Below are 16,015 nucleotides of genomic sequence, written 5' to 3' on the forward strand. Positions count from 1 at the left end.
TAAAGAGCGAATAAAAAAACTTTTTTTTGTAATATTTTTATCAATCTAACAGTTTGTTTTTGATTGAAATTGATACTATATTCTTGGCAAACATTTATTTATAATTGTTTATAATTTAATTAATAATAAGGTAATATATTAATATTATTTTATATATTTAGATGATTGACCGTATTTGAATTTAAAAGAGATGGTCAGGATCAGATGTGATCAAGAATTGCGGCCAACATATGTTAAATAATTGTTTCCATGTTATAAATACAAATAAATGTATCTGTTATAAGCATTGCATATTAGCATGTTTTTATTTGCGACAGAAGTATTAATAATACCAGTTTTACGTAAATACACCGGGTCAGTGGCCCTTATCTCTCTACCTAGTCAATAGTTGCTAGTAGGCTGGCCGACTCTGATCCTTGTTTCAAGCCACGGTGGGCGCTCTTCTCTTCCAGCGGGCATTTCTCGGCGGGTGCCTTTTCCCCTCCAAGAGGACGTTTCTCCACAAGGGGCCCAATCACCCAGGGTGACAAATAGACAATTTTATTTATGTCATAAAGACAAAAAAACAATATATTTTATTTTTTAATTTTCAAAAATAATTTTAATTTTTGTATTTTTATAAGTTTCCCCCCCCTTTTTTTTCTATTTTATATCTTTCAATATTTTGTTTTACAGTTTTTTATGTTTAATTCTTTCAAATACAGCAATAACTAAACTCTGCTTTTCATTTATTTTATTTTCAATATTCTACACGGTTGGGCTAGTAAAGGTTCTTTTTGAACATCTGTTTTATTCACTCTTTTACTCTTACTTTGGCTCTTTTTATTTTTAGCCTTGATAAAGAACTATATTGTGGGTTGAAACGTCGGCATTAAAGGAGCTCTGATCATCTCCTTCAATATTAATATTATCTTATTACTGATCAAAATAATAGGCGATAGATGAAGAGTTTTTTTATTTAATAAACCCTACCTATGTAGATGATTGGCAAACACAAAGCACTGTCAGTGGCGGCAATGAGAAACACTTATATGGTCTACATTTTTCTTATTTATGGGAATATTATAAAATGGTATTTTAATAAAAATCAAATACTAAAATTTCTTTATTATTATTAAAAAATAAAAAACAGTAAAAATTACATTTTATAAATGGACACCATCAACTGATTTGTATTTATATAAGTTTATTCCCTGATCTGAACTGAAAAGAATCTGTTGTGTATATCTCTTGAATGACTGTAAAACAACCTTTGTGAACTAATTAACACTTTGACAACACATGTAGTACGTATGATGATAAGTTGTCAAGGGAGGTCACTTTTCAAACTTACCTTCAAAATAATGGGGAGAGCACCTCCCTTTCACCTTGGATTGTTCCAAACAGTGTTTAGTACTGCTCTAGCTTCCACCAGCTGCGATGGTTCTGGGTTCTGCTACCTTTTTTTTACATTCTTTTGAATTATTTCATGTTGTCTAAATGTTTTATGGTGATACACAATAACTTTCTAGAGTCCTTATTCAGTAATTCAGTTAAAACACCCTTAAAGCATACAAAGTGTATCAGCTGATTGCCTACATAGATTCAGTGGCATAGCTGGTGACAACATTAGTTGTCATGGTTAAAAAACAGGTGTTTTAAATTTTATTTCGATAAATATTACATTTTATACATTGTATAATGTTTATTTAAATTAAAAGAAAAGATGATATCAGCAAAACAAAAATTTTGTTTTTAAGTGGTTTTCTTTGGGAGCCCCTGTGGCTAAAGTGTTAAGCTTAGACTGGATGATGGGAGCATCATCCACACAAGTACCAAAACCTAAATAATCTCTTTAGAAGTTCTATCAAATTCTTATTTCCTTTTCAGATAAAGGAGGATCAGGATCTGAAAGTGGTTAAAACTCTCTATTCTTCCATGAAGATCGAAGCTTTATTTTATCATTTTACAGTTTTGATTTTGTTAAAAATTGGACTTTGACTCCGCTTAGCAAAGTTTGACATGTTTATTTGTAAATATTTAATATTTATTTAGTTTGGACCATCCTGTATATATTACATATATATTTCAATTTGTTCATTAAGTTAGTAATATGTATTGAGTTTCTTCTTGTCATCTATGAAGACATAAGTAATATTTTTTTAAATATTTCTGCTTTGTATATATGAAGAAGAAAATAGATGTTGGAAAAGGAAATGTATTCAATTTCCTTCTTATGTATTTTAGCTATCCCTATAATAATTATATTTATCCCTGTGATTTCTTTAAATTTTTATTAAGTTGATAGATTTTATTTTCAGGAACTGATAATTGTATTAAATGCTAGGATCCAATAGCAGTAGTAACAATTTTGTCTAATTGTATATCATTTTAAGAAATTATTATTTCAATTGTTCTCGACCGTATTAATTTACTCATCTTTTTGTTTTAGTTATATTTAGTGAAGATTAAGGAAAATAAATTTTTCTGTTGTTATATTTTATTTTAATGGCTATAATTTATTCAGTAATGTTTATAATGTCTTTAATTTGTTTTAACAAGATGAAATTATTACACTAAATCAGAAAAATGTTAAACATTTAAATCAATTTAGATCGTTAACATGTAATATAGAAATAGGGTTGGTTTAGTTTGTAGTTTTTTGGGCAATCCATTAGATCAAACTTTTGGAAAATTAAAGAAACTGTTAGCCTTTTTTCCATGAAGTATATTCATAAAATTAAAAGTTGTACTTTCTCAAGCATTAAAACAAAAATCTTTTTTTTTTTATAGATTGTGTATTAATTTGATAATTATTAAAACCATTTTCTAGTTTTCATTCAAAATTATAATTTCACTTTATTAATGAATAGTGGATCTGAACTCTACAGTTGTAACAATTATTTACTATTAAGTCTGTCAAGATACCCTCTCTTGCCAGATTAAGATGTACAAAATGTGATACAAATTTGAAGGGTAAGGAATTTGAAAAATCTGAAAATGAATAGTTATTTAGTTTAAATAAAGAACTAATATCATACATTCTTCACTTTTATTTACAGTTTTAAAGTATAATTACTTACAAATTTCAACATTTCAGTGGTTAAACATTTAAATAAAAACATATTATTTATATCTTGCATTATTATTTGTTCCTAGTTCCAATTTTACTATGATTGTATCAACATAATTTTGTCGATTATCCTTACTATTTAAGTATCCGGATTGTGCTAGCACTGGCTATTTAAGTATCTGGATTGTGCTAGCACTGGCTATTTAAGTATCCGGATTGTGCTAGCACTGACTTGTCCAAATAACAGATGCTCAATTGTAGTTAGAATTATAATCAATGTATATTTAATTAGCCATTAGGATTTCCTGTTATTAATGCTTTTTCATATTCATAAATTTGTTATGGATAAAACAAATTTATGAGTATTTTGGTTATTCAACATTAATCTTAAAAAAGAATCTAACTGGAAAAAATGTAATCATCATTTAGAGGTGAGTTTTTCTAGGATTTGAAACAAGCCATAGAAATTTCATAAAAAAAAAAAAACAAAAAAAAAACGCAATAATTAATTTTTTATCAACATTGATGTGAACTGGTTAATTATTGATGACTAAGAAACAAGTTTCTCTTTGTTTATATTCAACGATATAAATAAAAAACTAAACTAGTAAATATGAAGCTAATAAGAAATTCATATTATAAAGTTTATTTAAGTTGAAAGAATCTATTTAGTTCATGACTGAAAAATATACCTCGTGTGCTTTCATACCACTTAAAAAATATTAATATTCAAAATAAAAATCTTTTTCAACCTGAAATAGTTATATAAACCTTATAATCTGGACTAAAAATAATTTTTGATCTTTTATTGATGGTGTATTAAGTATTGAAAATGACAAGAATTACTGAGCCCATGCTGGCAAATTAGAATTACTTCTGATCTTCTGCCGCTCTTGTTCTCTGTCCACTATACCTGCAATCAAATCAGAACCTGAAATTGGTATGGCTTAATGTTGATTTTCACTTTCACTTACTTACATATGGGATATATAGTATGGGAAAGTATTGTGATTGTGAAAAATTTCAACTTCCAATTTTCGATGGAAATACACATTTTGATGTCCCATAATTCCAAATAACCGTGTTATGAAAAATGATCCATGTGTGTTTGTTAAGTCAAACTCAAAAACGAAAAGTCGTACGGAACTGAAATACCGTATTTACAAGGCGTATAAACCTGGAATGTGACAGCAACTTTTTCACTTAAATCGGCGAACCAGAAGTGCAACTTTATAGAATTGATTTTTCACATTTTTGATTTTCTCCAAAACGGCTACAACTATTATTATTAAACTCAATGAATCAATGAGCAATTAAATGGTATTTAATACCAGATAGGTCTTATTGTAATTGAAATGCCAAATCTTCCTGTAAAGTACCTTTAATTTAGTTTATTTGAAAAAAATAAGTTCTCATTGTAAGCAATAATAAATGATGTATAAATACAATATATGATGATGATATATGAAAAAATAGATCCGATTTGAATAGGAAAAGCAGAGACTGTCCGATCTTTCCCAATTGCATAGCAGCTTAGTTATCTTTCATTAAACTGTTGTAATCTTGACAGGTATAAAATTTATATTTGTTAATCAAATTTTTTCTTTCATTGTTTATTAGATTTTTTTTTTAAATCACAAAAATTGTGATAACTTTAATAAAAGCCTAACAGTCTACAAAAAAACTTTTAGTAACCAGATTTTAGTTATTTTGTATTAATGAATTTAATACAAAGAAATAATGAATAAGTTTAATGAAACTCAAAGAAAGATCTTTAAAAAAAAAAATTAAATAACATTCTCTGCTTTCATCTATTTCTACACGATTGTATTTCATTTACCAGAGTTACAATATCATTGATTAAAGAATGAATACAATGATAAATGAAAATATGGTCTATCGACCATTTTTTATTTAGATTTTTTTTTTTATTTAGTTCTGTCTAAAACTCATATTCCCGTGAATTACTCCTACGATTTTTTTTTTTCTGTATTATAATTTTTAAAAAAAATAATCTAAATTACATATTTATCCACAAATTTGTGTGGGTTTATCTAATCCAAGTTTTATTATTTTACTGGTCAATTATACATGAATACTTTTAAATGTAGTCGATTTATACAAATGTTAATTCAAAGGAAAATGAAGTAAGAAACCTGAAAAAAAACTTTCATGACATTGTTATGCTTCCTTATTTTCCTTTGAGGTGTAAAATGTACCTTATGTTAAGGAAAGAAGTATGGCCATAAATTTTTGTTAGGGGTGCGGTCAAATTAAAATACAAATAAGTTGAGGTAATTTATTTATTAATCATGCCAACGTTTCGACCAGAATTTCTAGCCTTCATCAGGGCTAAGAACAAAACAAGATAACCCATGAATACAGAAAATATAAACAGAATGACATAAAGTAAATAATTGTACAGAATGGAATTGATAAAATAAAATGATGAGAGAAATGAAAAATAAAATGTATACATAGGTAATTGAATAAGTAGGTAAAATAACATAATTAAGGAAATAAAATAAAAATGAAGTTATATAATGCAAAGAAATATGAATATATTATTTATAATCTTTAAATTTCTTTCTTGAGACTGGCAATTTTTTACTAAATAATTCAACAACACTATCCAAATTATAGTCTCAAAACATTTATTTCATTCACATGTCCAACGTTTCGGCCAATTCGGCCATCTTCAGGGACAATCTTAATTTACTCAGAGACATATCATTTAACCCTTTTAAAAAACTCCATACAGGCCATTCTGCCCAGGTCAAAATATTTACATCTAATATGTCAAAAATACAATAAACACCTAATAAGTCAAAAACATAAAAACCAGTCAAATTATTTCACTTTTACCACAAGATAATATATAGTGTATAAATTGTGGTAAAAGTGAAATAATTTGACTGGTTTTTATGTTTTTGACTTATTAGGTGTTTATTGTATTTTTGACATATTAGATGTAAATATTTTGACCTGGGCAGAATGGCCTGTATGGAGTTTTTTAAAAGGGTTAAATGATATGTCTCTGAGTAAATTAAGATTGTCCCTGAAGATGGCCGAATTGGCCGAAACGTTGGACATGTGAATGAAATAAATGTTTTGAGACTATAATTTGGATAGTGTTGTTGAATTATTTAGTATGAATATATTAGTTTAGTAATAATTTAAAAATTAAAATTATGGAAAGAAAAAGAAAATTGAGAGAAAGAAAGTATACGTAACAAATGAAATATGTAACCATAATAATAATGCTTTTTATTATATACACAATTTACTTATATTTTGCCTCTTTATCTATCATTATGGTTACATATTTCATTTGTTACATATATTTTCTTTCTCTCAATTTTCTTTTTCTTTCCATAATTTTAATTTTTAAATTATTACTAAACTAATTTATTCATATTTCTTTGCATTATATAACTTCATTTTTATTTTATTTCCTTAATTATGTTATTTTACCTATGTATACATTTTATTTTTCACTTCTCTCATCACTTTATTTTATCAATTCCAAACAGAATGATATAAAGTAAATAATTGTACATTTACTTTATATCATTCTGTTTATATTTTATTTTTTATTTTCTGTATTCATTGGTTGTTATCTTGTTCTGTTCTTAGTCCTAATGAAGGCTAGAAATTCTGGCCGAAACGTTGGCACGTTTAAATAAGTTACTTCAACTTATTTGTGTTTTAATTTGACCACACCCTCAAACATCTTCTCCTCGTATAAGTCATCCACTGTCCACTATCTCGTATAAGTCATCCACGGTCAGCTGTCTCTCATGATCATCATCATATTAATTTAAACAAAAGCAATGTTAACTTACATGGTGCAGTAAAAACGACACTGTACTTTTGAAACAAGAGCTCTTCTCCAGATGGTGTGCCTTTAACGAGATCATTATTGTTTATCTCTGGTTCTATTTCTTCTGGATCATCCTAGAACAAAAAAAAAAGATATTGAGTAGATCACAGTGGTTTAAATGAAAAAAAATTTGGAATAGAAAATGTGGAAATGACAAAAAATTTAGATCTTAGTTATATAAGATTATGAAATTTGAGAAAAGAAATGAAAGCAATGTTTGTTAATTTTGAATTACTTTCTGAGTCCAAAACAAACTATTAACTTTAGTCATAAAAAATAATGAATATAACTTATATTCTTATTTTGTTGGAATATAAATTTAATTACAAAATAAAAGTTTTTTCTAGTGATTTTTAAACAGCTTATCAATGTTACCATTGAGTGTTACTAACCATTTCTCTATCTGTACATTGGGCGGTGATTTGTGCTGCAGAAGAACTATGTACCCTCTGATGAAGCCTCATTAAAGCTTCCACCTGCCTCTTAAGAGGGCTCGAAGACAACATCGCTAATTCTGCTGAGAGGTTAATGGACCTGGCGAAGATGTTCAGTTTATCACTCCGCAGAAGGCAGTACAGTGAGCCACAAACAAATTGTTGGATCTAAAGGGCATCACAAGTGATAATAATTTTTTTATGTTCTCGAACTATTTGTGTCAATATAAAAGAAATTGAGCCACACCATCATAAATTCAGTAAGAAAATAATGGGTAAATACAATTTAAATTTCAATAATTGGAATGTATTTCATGATTAAAAAACTCTTCTACAGAATGAAAGTTTACTTCTTCATTATACTGTTCACCATGGATTTTATTCTGTGTAAGTATGTCAAAATTATTATTTTTTAAATATTTGAAAATCAATTAGTGGCAAAAGCATTATTCTGTTTTAATCAAAATAACTCTTCACAGTATCATTAAATTGATTGAAACCTGATGAAATTTGAATAGCAATAAATTAAAATTGTAGGAAGATACTCAAGGTGGCGGTCAATAAAGATACAAAATAGTAAAAAAAAAAAAAAAATTTATTGGTAACCAACGTTTCATATCACTTTGTAGGGCTTCATCATCCCAAATGACAACAAGCCCTTACAAGGTAGTAAGCCTTCCCTTTTGTAAGAGTAAAATTGGCTAAAAGTTGATGAGTCCAAAAAGTTTAAAATAAATTAATAATGTATTTATTTACTTATTATTGTTGTTTTTTATGTTATCTATTTAATGCTTGATATACCATTATTGCTTGTCTGTTGTGTTGACATCGTTACAGTTAGCAAAAATGGAGAGATCGCTAGATTGAGTATTCTCATACTTTTTTTGGGTCAATTTTTTACAGCTAAATTCATTGACACTAATTATTTTAAGTATGTGAAACATAATCGAAAGTGTACTTATTTATACTGAAAAAAAATGTCTAATGGTAAAGAACAAAGTCTGAAGTCTCTTCTGAAAATTGTTAGATCTGCTATTTTTTTATCATACCAGCATTATATTGAACATATTTTTATCAATGTCTAAGTTCAATAAGAAGATATCTAATTAATTTCAACAATACTTTTAACTAACTACAGAAATTAATCTATAAACTTATGAAAACGAACAGAAGTTTTCATTTGACCTGTTCATTAGATGATTTGAGCAGGCTAATGAGACCTGGAAGAACTTGGTGTGGCCTGGTGTCCCAGAAAGACAAAGGTGCCACAAATGACAGGTTCATGAAGAGTGAGGTACAGTACTGAAGAGTATAGTCGTTGTTCATCGAGGGTAGCTCTTGTCCCAACCATTCCAGGAGTCCTTCCTCTACCATTGTCTCACACAGCTCCTTCCTGTCCTTAGCAACACAACTATACAGGTACTCTAACATATTACAAAATTGTTTTGCAAGTATTTTAGTTCAATATTAGGGATGGCATGCAAAATCAGATGGCATCCAGGAAAAACATTTAACTACTCTACCAGAGATTAACTGGTACAAGTCTCTTTTTATGAAAAAATATAAAATGGGGATTTATCATCCAAAATAATATGAAAACCCCTAAATAAGTAGGAAATTTGAGAACCTACTTATAATGGTGAAATTGATAGTAAAAATTATTCTGGGATATTATTGTATTCAAAATTATTTATAAACGTTCCTTGGAGAGATAAGTTTTTCCAAAAATGTTTAGCAAATGGGTTTATTTCAATTAATTTTTGAGAAATTTGATATCTCCTCTCCACCAATAAGTTGTACCTACTTCTCCATAAACAAATGGTTATACATCAACATAACTAAAGACCAGGACAAGTTGAGTAAAAATGCTTACTGTGACATTAGCTTAGCTAGTGGAGGAGGGAGAGCTCTGGGAACCATAATAAAATTTTTAATATGTTAAATGAGTTTTTTTCTCTTATAGAATCCGAAAATAAATATTTTATTGGTTTAATTTAAACATACGTTTTAATTATTTACCTGAGTAATCATAAAATAAGATATATAGTAATTTCCTTGTTATAGTTCAATTGAGTGGCAAGGATTTAAAAAAAAATAGGAAGAACATAACCTGTTTTGTTTATTTTTGAGAACTGTTAACGCTGTCAAAGCAAGTGATAGAATGTGTTGTTAAAGGGATAATTGTTCATCATAATTCTTACCTCATTTTACCGAGATATGATTAATTTATGTTATGATTTGGAAAGAAGAAGGATGATGTGAATTACGTATTCTTATGAATACAATCTAGGACAAATACAATCTATTCGACTTTCGATCTTACTAGATCACCTTTAAGATTTAACAACATGATTTTAGATCGTGGGAAGATATCCGGGTGGCGGACCGCCTCTCAGGTAATCAATGTTTTACCCCACTGCTCAGAGCTAAGTAAACAAAATTTTTGGTTCCAAATTCTGAATAAGTTATGCTACGTTGACATGAGGATTTAAATCGAGCCGAATTCAGAAAGGCGATACGGAGCTTTTAAGTTATGTAATGTAAAATATTTGATTCAATTTTGCTAGTTACAGCTTTAGTTTCTTTTGTAGTAAAAAAAAAAAAGTTTACTTAAAATACAAATCCTTTCTTAATTTATAAATACACGATAATTGACATATAGCAGCCGATGAAAAACATAACTATCCGACTTGCTCAAAATCATTCTAGTTAGTACAAGAGCCCAAGAGGAGAAAAAAGGCAGTTATCTCACCCCAATTTTTGATTACTTTAATGAAAACTATGTATAATTAATAGTCAAAATTAATGAGTCTGCCAAGTATAGGTAGAGGGAATAAAAAATGGTGGCTGTTTCAAAGCGATAAAAAAAATTTTCATTCGGAGCTCTATATCTTAAAAAGTAGGAACAACACAAGAAAACCTAAGAGAACGTCATTTAAAGAAGAGTAAATTTGCTAAAATATGAGGCCTAATAGAATTATGTACGTTAAATAGTTTTCGAGAAATAGCTTTTTAAAAAGCAACAGTTCATAAAAATGCTGTATGGGACGTATTGAAAGATCTGTAGTTAATGAATTTATTTTGAAAAATTTATATCTCAAAAACCATTTGACATACATATGTCTATTAGCACTCAAATTAAAGCTAGTTTAATGAGCTATAAAGTAGTTTATGAAGTTTATCTTCGTAGGAGTAATAGTTTACATGAAATTGGCTAAAATAAATTGATTTCTAGTTGTTTGGACAAATTTTCATTTGCCAAATTTATATTCATATGTGAATATCATAAAAACTACTACCTCTACGATGATAAGTGTCATAAACTACTTTATAGCAAGTTAAACTTCCTTTATTTTGGGTGTTGGCAGGCATATGTGCGTCTTATGGATCTAGAGATATATTTTTTCAAAAATCCAACATTTTATACGAACAACTAGAAATTAACATTTTGTGAGTTTATTTTGTCAAAGATAAACATAATTAACTATTTCAGTAGATTCATTTTAAATCTTTCAGTAGATTTTAAAGAAATTTTGCTTTTTAAAAAGCTATTTCTCGAGAAATATTGGACGTAAATAGCTCTTTTAGGGCTAATATTTCAGCAAATTTACCCTTCTTTAAATAATGTTCTCTTAGAATTTGTAGTGTTGTTGGTAGTTTTTAAGATATTGAGCTCCGAATGAAAAATTAGTGTTTTTTTTAGGTTTTGAAACAGCCGCCATTTTTTATTCTCCATACCTTTACTTGGCAGACTCATCAGTTTTTACTAGTAATTATACATAGTTTTCATTAGAGTAATCAAAAATTGAAGTAAGATAACTGCCTTTTTTTCTCCGGCTCTTGTACTAAGTTTACCTGAGACTCAATTTCTGCAGACTGGCTAAAAGCATGTCCCTAGTGACAGGATCCTGTTCAGGACGGCAGACTGCCCTGATGACTAAAGGCAGAAGAGAAGCAGAAGTGGACTCGACGTAGCCCCTTCCGCAGCGCAGGCTGCAGAGAAGGTTCAACCAGCGAGCCAGAGCTTGCTGAAGAGGATGGGCTGGAGATTGGAGCCACTGTTGGGTCAGTCCTCCAGTCGACAGTCCCAATACGTCTTCGCACCTCAACCAATGGACAACCTGAGGTCGCTCATCGCTCGTCAGGCTGCACGTGTACTATAGGTAAAAACCATTTAGGTATTTTAGCTTACCTATTACGATCTATAACTATTGATAATCAAAACATTGAAAACGAAAAGAAGAAGTTTCTTTTTAATATTATTTGTAGCATGCCTTAAAGGTATAATAAATAAATGATACAAAGTAATTAAAAAAATTAAGATTTATATTCTTTTAGGAATATATAAAAATTATTCTTAAACTTAAATGACAACTGTCCACAAATTAATAATAAGAACTGGATAATGGGTAGAAGAGCCCGAAACGTTGTTCAGGTGTAAAAAAAGGAATAAAGAAGTGACAAAAGGGTGAATATTAATTTCTTGAAAATAAATATAATAAAGTTTAACAAATAAACCTTTTGGAATTTAGTTGTAGCAGTACAACTAATCATTTTATATTGAAAATAATTACTTTATATTTTTAATGTGCAGTTTTTTTTAAATTTTAATAGATTGTAATTGTGGACGACCATGTTGGGTTTTGTGTATGTATGTTTTGTTTTTTACTCTGTTTAAAATGTTTATATAATATACATACAAAGTATGAACTTTTGACTTTAATTTTGTTTTATATTTTATGGAAAAAAGAGAATGTTTTAGAATAGAAATAAAGGAAAAATTAAAGAACAATAAAAAACTACAATAAAAAATGAAAATGTGTAAGGGAAGAAATGATAAGAAAAAAAAAATAGTGTATAACTTTAGAACATAATTAATAAATTCATTGCACCTGGTACAATAACTTACATTCGGTTTTAACAGAAAATTTCCCTCCTACAATACATCTTGCCTTTTCCTGCTTCCTATTTTAATGAAGTTCGTTTTGAATTATTTATAGAGATTAAGTCGAAAAAAAGGAATAGACTTGATATTATTCTATCTATATTGTATATTATTAGATTCAAAATAATCCTATATTTAAAATTGTTAAAAATGAGTTAAAAGTGTCAAAGGCATATATATATATATACCCTGTCATGTTTTGGCATTTCAAAGAATTTTATCAATTTCTAAACCATTCAGAAGATATAGCAAGATCAACATTTTTTACTAATATTAGACCTTAAGTTAGCAGTGGTTTTAACTCTTTCATTGCTAAACAAGAACTTAGTCTCTGGTTCAGTTTTAAAATTGGTTCAAAGTAGAGATGCGACATCGACAAAAAAACATCGATGTTAAATACTAAAAATCGATGTTGAAACAAAATCGATAAAAACATCGATTTTTTTTAAAACCATTTCAGTAACATAAGGTCTTTTCCAACGACTACCCATGCTCCGGCCAGTCAGAAGTGCTTTTCCAATCAAAGAATAGGACATCAACTACAAAAAACATTGATGTTTTAAAATATCATTGCTTACAATATATTACCCAAAATACATCGATGTTTATGAACAACTATTTCAGAAAGATAAAGTCTGTCCCAACGATCACGAATTCGACGGCCTGTCAGAGGTAGTTTTTGAAACAAAGAATCTGACATCGACAACTAAAAATATCGATGTTTTAAAATATTGTTTCTTAAAATACATTACCCAAAATCCATCGATGTTTTTGAACAACTATCTTAGAAACATAAGGTCTGTTCCACGATCCCGCATTATTACGGCCTGTAAGAAGTGGTTTTTGAAACAAAGAATCCGACATAGAGTAAAAAAAACATCGATGTTTTGAAATATCAATGTTGAATAACAAAATAATGTTGATTACAATACATTACCCAGAATATATCGACGTTTTTGAACAACTATTTCAGAAACATAAAGTCAGTTTTAACGATCCCGCATTCTACGGCCTGCAAGAAGTGGTTTTTGAAATAAAGAATCCGACAACGACTAAAAAACATCGATGTTTTGAAATACCGTAGCTCACAGTACATTATCCAAAATACATCGATGTTTTTGAACAACTATATCAGAAACATGAGGTCTGTAAGAAGTGTTTTTTCAAAGACTGTGACATCGACTAAAAAAATATCAATGTTTTAAAATAGTCGTAATTTATCTTTATCACGTCGTTAGCGTAAAGGCTGGAGGTACTTTATTATTCGACCACATTGTTGATAGGAATCTACTTATACTGTAAATTTTTGGTTTTCATTTAGTTACTTTTGGAAAACAAAAAAGAAGGAAAAATTGGGACAAACGTAAAACATGATGATTTGAAAACATCGGCTTAAAACATAGATGTTAAAAATATCGATGTTTTGGGCAAAAAATCGATGTTTTCAAAACATCGACATCGATGTCGCATCCCTAGTTCAAATTAGTTAAACAAAAAATATATTAAAATCTTCAAAACGGTTTATCTCAAAATAAAATCACAACTGGAGGGATTGGTTAACTCTGGTTCTCAATGGCTTAGTAACCATAATGGTTTATAAATGTTATTAAGAAAAAACATTTATTTTCCTTTTTATGGCGGGTAAAAATATATTTTAAACGTGATTGAGAATAACCGTGTTCCAACAATATTAAACAGGTTGGGCAAATATAGTAAAATAAATTAATGAAACGGTCGAGGCCATTTACCTTTATAAATACTGACGCTATCAGAGATTTTTAGGTAACTAAACAATTTAAAGTATACATACTATGAAAATGTCTATCATGATGATGAAAAATTCTAATAATAATGTTAGGTTCCTAATAAGCAAATTCATATGCATTAGAAGGATTCAATTCATCTTTCATTTGACTTTTCTCATATTTTCAGAATCTTTGAGTAGAGTTTCTATATTATTTTTTTCTAATTAATATATTTATTATTTTTTGTTTATATAGTGTAATTGTATTTCTTACCCATCTCAATGCCTGGAGCAGAAGAAGTTTGGTCTTCATACTGCTGCTGGACAAGTCTTCTTTGATCTTCTTGATGTCTAAATGCATTGGGCTGAATTGAAGCGTTTTTTTGTCGGATATTTCTTTCAAACCTTCCTAACCAGAAACGTAATTCCATTAATATCAATAATCAACTTTATTTTCATATTATATTATTAATTTATAAAAGTTAGTCTATATTAGTTATAAATTATGAAGATGGTCAGAGTTGCGGTCAACAGAGAAACAAATATAATAACAACTATTTATTTTCCAACGTTTCGCACCACTTTGTAGAGCTTTATCATAGCTAAAAACATGGAAAAACAACTAAATAACGCTCGCACTGAGTAGATATGCGAAGCGTATATTTATGTTGAAATGACGTCATGCCCAAACAATAATGACTGCTTCCTTTTTGTGCCGTAAAAAAAAAACATAATGCCTATTGTAAGACTAAATAGAGATTTTATTTTTAAAAAAATAAAATAAAAATCAGGGGAATTATAATTATTAAATAAGCATTAAAAGATACTTTTAAAAAAATGTAAAAGACGTATCTTTAATTATCACGTATTTTTAATAAGTATTTGAAAGTTTTAATGACCATTTGAATTTAAAAATGGAAATTTTCAATTTTTTTATCAAAGAAGTTTTAATAATATTGTTGTTATAGATTAATTCAAAATTATCTCAAAATTTTACATTTCTTTTCTTTTTCTTCCTCGCTAAAGAACAGTAGGGTAGCTTTGTTTTCATGGAAAAATGAAAAAAAAAATTATCTTTTTAAATTTGAAAATTTCCATTCGCATTATATGTTTTGGTTTTGAGTAACAAATTTGGTTCCGTGTCGGTCTGGATGTAGTCAATATTTATGCATCGGCAAATGTTTTGCAGTACCTTAACAGTAAATGCATAATTATTATTACATAGGACCTAACATATCTCATAGTATATGGTAACATATATAAAAACTATAACAATTAAAGTAAAAGTAATTTATGTACTTACGTTTGAGGCAGTGAAGGTATGAGGAAAAACATCAGGAAATATGGAAGCACATTTGAGTAACGTTGTGTTCAAATCCACTGCTTGGCCTCTCACTGAGTTTTCCAAAGCTGTAGCAAGTTCGGTAGCAACACCTCAAAGATTTTTTCAGAACGTTAATTTTAACTTGTTTCGATAACAATGAAATCATGCATGAGAAATTAGATATCAGTTATAACTCCCATAATATTTCAATGAAGGAATGAATTAAAAATAAGTTTTATTTTGGGAAATGTCATGCCAGTAATATAGTTACATTAACTTTAAAAACTAACATTCATCTGGCTTCATTAGAAAATATATTTTGTCAGTTATATAATTAATAATGAATGAGTATTACAAGAAATAGGTATTACCATAAATAAATATGGTTCGGTAGATTGATGATGAAATAGGTAAAAAAAATTTAAAGCATTGTGGAGGAATTACCAGAATTAGTATTATGAATAAAAATATTTATGGGAGTGGGGATTCAATAGGCTAGGATCTTGTATTTAATGGTAGGGGGATATGTAGTGAACGAATTAGGAAAACAGGAAGGACTACCTCCTCCCCCCCCCCCCGCAGCAGAGTTGGGCAAACATTAGGTGTATTTTTATTCAATAACTAATTTTTGGC

At 28.6% G+C, this 16,015-nt stretch overlaps 2 protein-coding genes across 4 annotated transcripts in view; one reads left to right on the top strand and one right to left on the bottom strand.

Moving 5' to 3' along the window:
* The window catches only part of Ctr9 (RNA polymerase-associated protein Ctr9), a 41,356-nt gene extending 38,244 nt beyond the window's left edge, over window positions 1-3,112 (top strand). The window contains exon 29 of one of the 2 annotated variants that reach the window (XM_014430138.2): window positions 1,870-3,112. In XM_014430138.2, the coding sequence (XP_014285624.1) occupies window positions 1,870-1,901 (32 nt within the window). In that variant the 3' untranslated portion in view covers window positions 1,902-3,112. Of the gene's footprint in view, window positions 1-161; window positions 292-1,869 lie in introns of those variants that run through there. The other variant, XM_014430139.3, reaches the window with a different exon arrangement.
* Window positions 3,113-3,832: 720 nt separating this feature from the next.
* Window positions 3,833-16,015, bottom strand: part of LOC106686693 (lisH domain-containing protein ARMC9) — a 26,036-nt gene continuing 13,853 nt past the window's right edge. The window contains exons 6-12 of one of the 2 annotated variants that reach the window (XM_067052598.1): window positions 15,362-15,492; window positions 14,333-14,467; window positions 11,225-11,526; window positions 8,555-8,762; window positions 7,328-7,537; window positions 6,898-7,009; window positions 3,833-3,965 (exon numbers count right to left, since the gene is read on the bottom strand). In XM_067052598.1, the coding sequence (XP_066908699.1) occupies window positions 3,895-3,965; window positions 6,898-7,009; window positions 7,328-7,537; window positions 8,555-8,762; window positions 11,225-11,526; window positions 14,333-14,467; window positions 15,362-15,492 (1,169 nt within the window). In that variant the 3' untranslated portion in view covers window positions 3,833-3,894. Of the gene's footprint in view, window positions 3,966-6,897; window positions 7,010-7,327; window positions 7,538-8,554; window positions 8,781-11,224; window positions 11,527-14,332; window positions 14,468-15,361; window positions 15,493-16,015 lie in introns of both variants that reach the window. The other variant, XM_067052597.1, reaches the window with a different exon arrangement.

This window comes from Halyomorpha halys, unplaced genomic scaffold, assembly GCF_000696795.3.
Source record: "Halyomorpha halys isolate HHAL.00 unplaced genomic scaffold, Hhal_1.1 Scaffold862.1, whole genome shotgun sequence".
NCBI classification, from domain to species: domain Eukaryota; kingdom Metazoa; phylum Arthropoda; class Insecta; order Hemiptera; family Pentatomidae; genus Halyomorpha; species Halyomorpha halys.